Here is a 1153-nt window from a genome sequence, read left to right as displayed (position 1 = left end):
ACCTCGAGCTCTGCCGCAATGGCAGCAGCAACGCCAGCGCTGGCACTGCGCCCTTCAACCTCAGCTGTGCCGACCTGGCCAGCAAGCGCTCACCTGTCATCGAGTTTTGGGAGTGAGTGGGGGGACCGGGGGGTTCTCACCTGGGGCCGGGGGGGTCGCGCTGGCCCTCAGCACGGCCCTGCTCTGCAGGAACAAGGTGCTGCGGCTCTCAGGAGGCCTCAGCGAGCCGGGGGAGATGAACTGGCAGATGATCCTCTGCTTGGTCACCACCTGGGTCGTCGTCTACTTCTGCATCTGGAAGGGCGTCAAGTCAACTGGGAAGGTGATGCTGGCGGGGCGGTGACATGCACTGGGGCCACCGGCATGTGGGGATGGGACTGCAGCACCCGGCACTGCTGGCTCCTGCCCTCCTGTGCTGCAGCCCACGGGGGTGTAAGACCCCTGTCCCACATCTGTCTGGGAGGTGCCACCAGCCGCTGGGGACATCCCCAAGCCCTGGTTTCGCCATCCCCTGCACCGTCCTCTACAAGCGCCTGCGCTGCAAAGGCTCCCTGCGCGAGGTGAGGGCGGTGCGGCGGGGGCCCTCCCGCCTCCGTCCCCAACCCATCTCAGCCATCCTTGTCCCTGTCCCCCTCTCAGTCCCGTCCCCATCCCAGTCCCATCCCCATCCAAATTCCAGCGCTGTCCACATTGCCATCTCAGTCCCATCCCAGCCAAATCCCGTCCCTGTCCCCAACCCTGTCTCACTCCCAAACTCGCCTGAATCCCATCCTTGCTCACATCACTCTCAGTCCCATCCCCGTCTGAATCCCATCCCTGTCCCCATCCCTATTACTCTCACTCCCAGCCAAATCCCATCCCTGTCCCCACCGCTGTCTCATTCCCAACCTCACCCGAATGCTATCCTTGCTGACATCGCTGTCTTAATCCCGTCACCGTCTCAGTCCCGTCCCCATCTCATCCCTGTCCCCATGCTATCCCTCTCTCAATCCCATTTCAATCCCTTCCCCATCCCAGTCTCACCTCCATCCCCACCCAAAATCCCACCCCATCCCCATGCGCCGGGGGGATGCACCACGCCGGGTCCAGGCAGTCCCCGGTGCTGCCGTCCCTGGGTGCTGACACGGCGTCCCCGCAGCGCTGGCAGCTCCTG

At 64.2% G+C, this 1153-nt stretch overlaps 2 protein-coding genes across 2 annotated transcripts in view; both read left to right on the top strand.

Moving 5' to 3' along the window:
* Positions 1-116, top strand: part of USP19 (ubiquitin specific peptidase 19) — a 22897-nt gene extending 22781 nt beyond the window's left edge. The window contains exon 28 of the mRNA XM_009326344.1: positions 9-116. Coding sequence (XP_009324619.1) covers positions 9-116 — 108 coding nt within the window. The remainder of the gene's footprint in view (positions 1-8) is intronic.
* Positions 117-235: 119 nt separating this feature from the next.
* QARS (glutaminyl-tRNA synthetase) overlaps positions 236-1153 on the top strand; it is an 18555-nt gene continuing 17637 nt past the window's right edge. Inside the window, exons 1-2 of the mRNA XM_009326343.1 lie at positions 236-339; positions 464-560. Of these exons, the coding sequence (XP_009324618.1) occupies positions 236-339; positions 464-560 (201 nt within the window). The remainder of the gene's footprint in view (positions 340-463; positions 561-1153) is intronic.

The sequence above is a fragment of the Pygoscelis adeliae genome, unplaced genomic scaffold (assembly GCF_000699105.1).
Source record: "Pygoscelis adeliae isolate BGI_AS28 unplaced genomic scaffold, ASM69910v1 Scaffold606, whole genome shotgun sequence".
In the NCBI taxonomy this organism is placed as follows: Eukaryota; Metazoa; Chordata; class Aves; order Sphenisciformes; family Spheniscidae; genus Pygoscelis; species Pygoscelis adeliae.
This window is presented reverse-complemented; position numbering and strand designations above follow the sequence as displayed.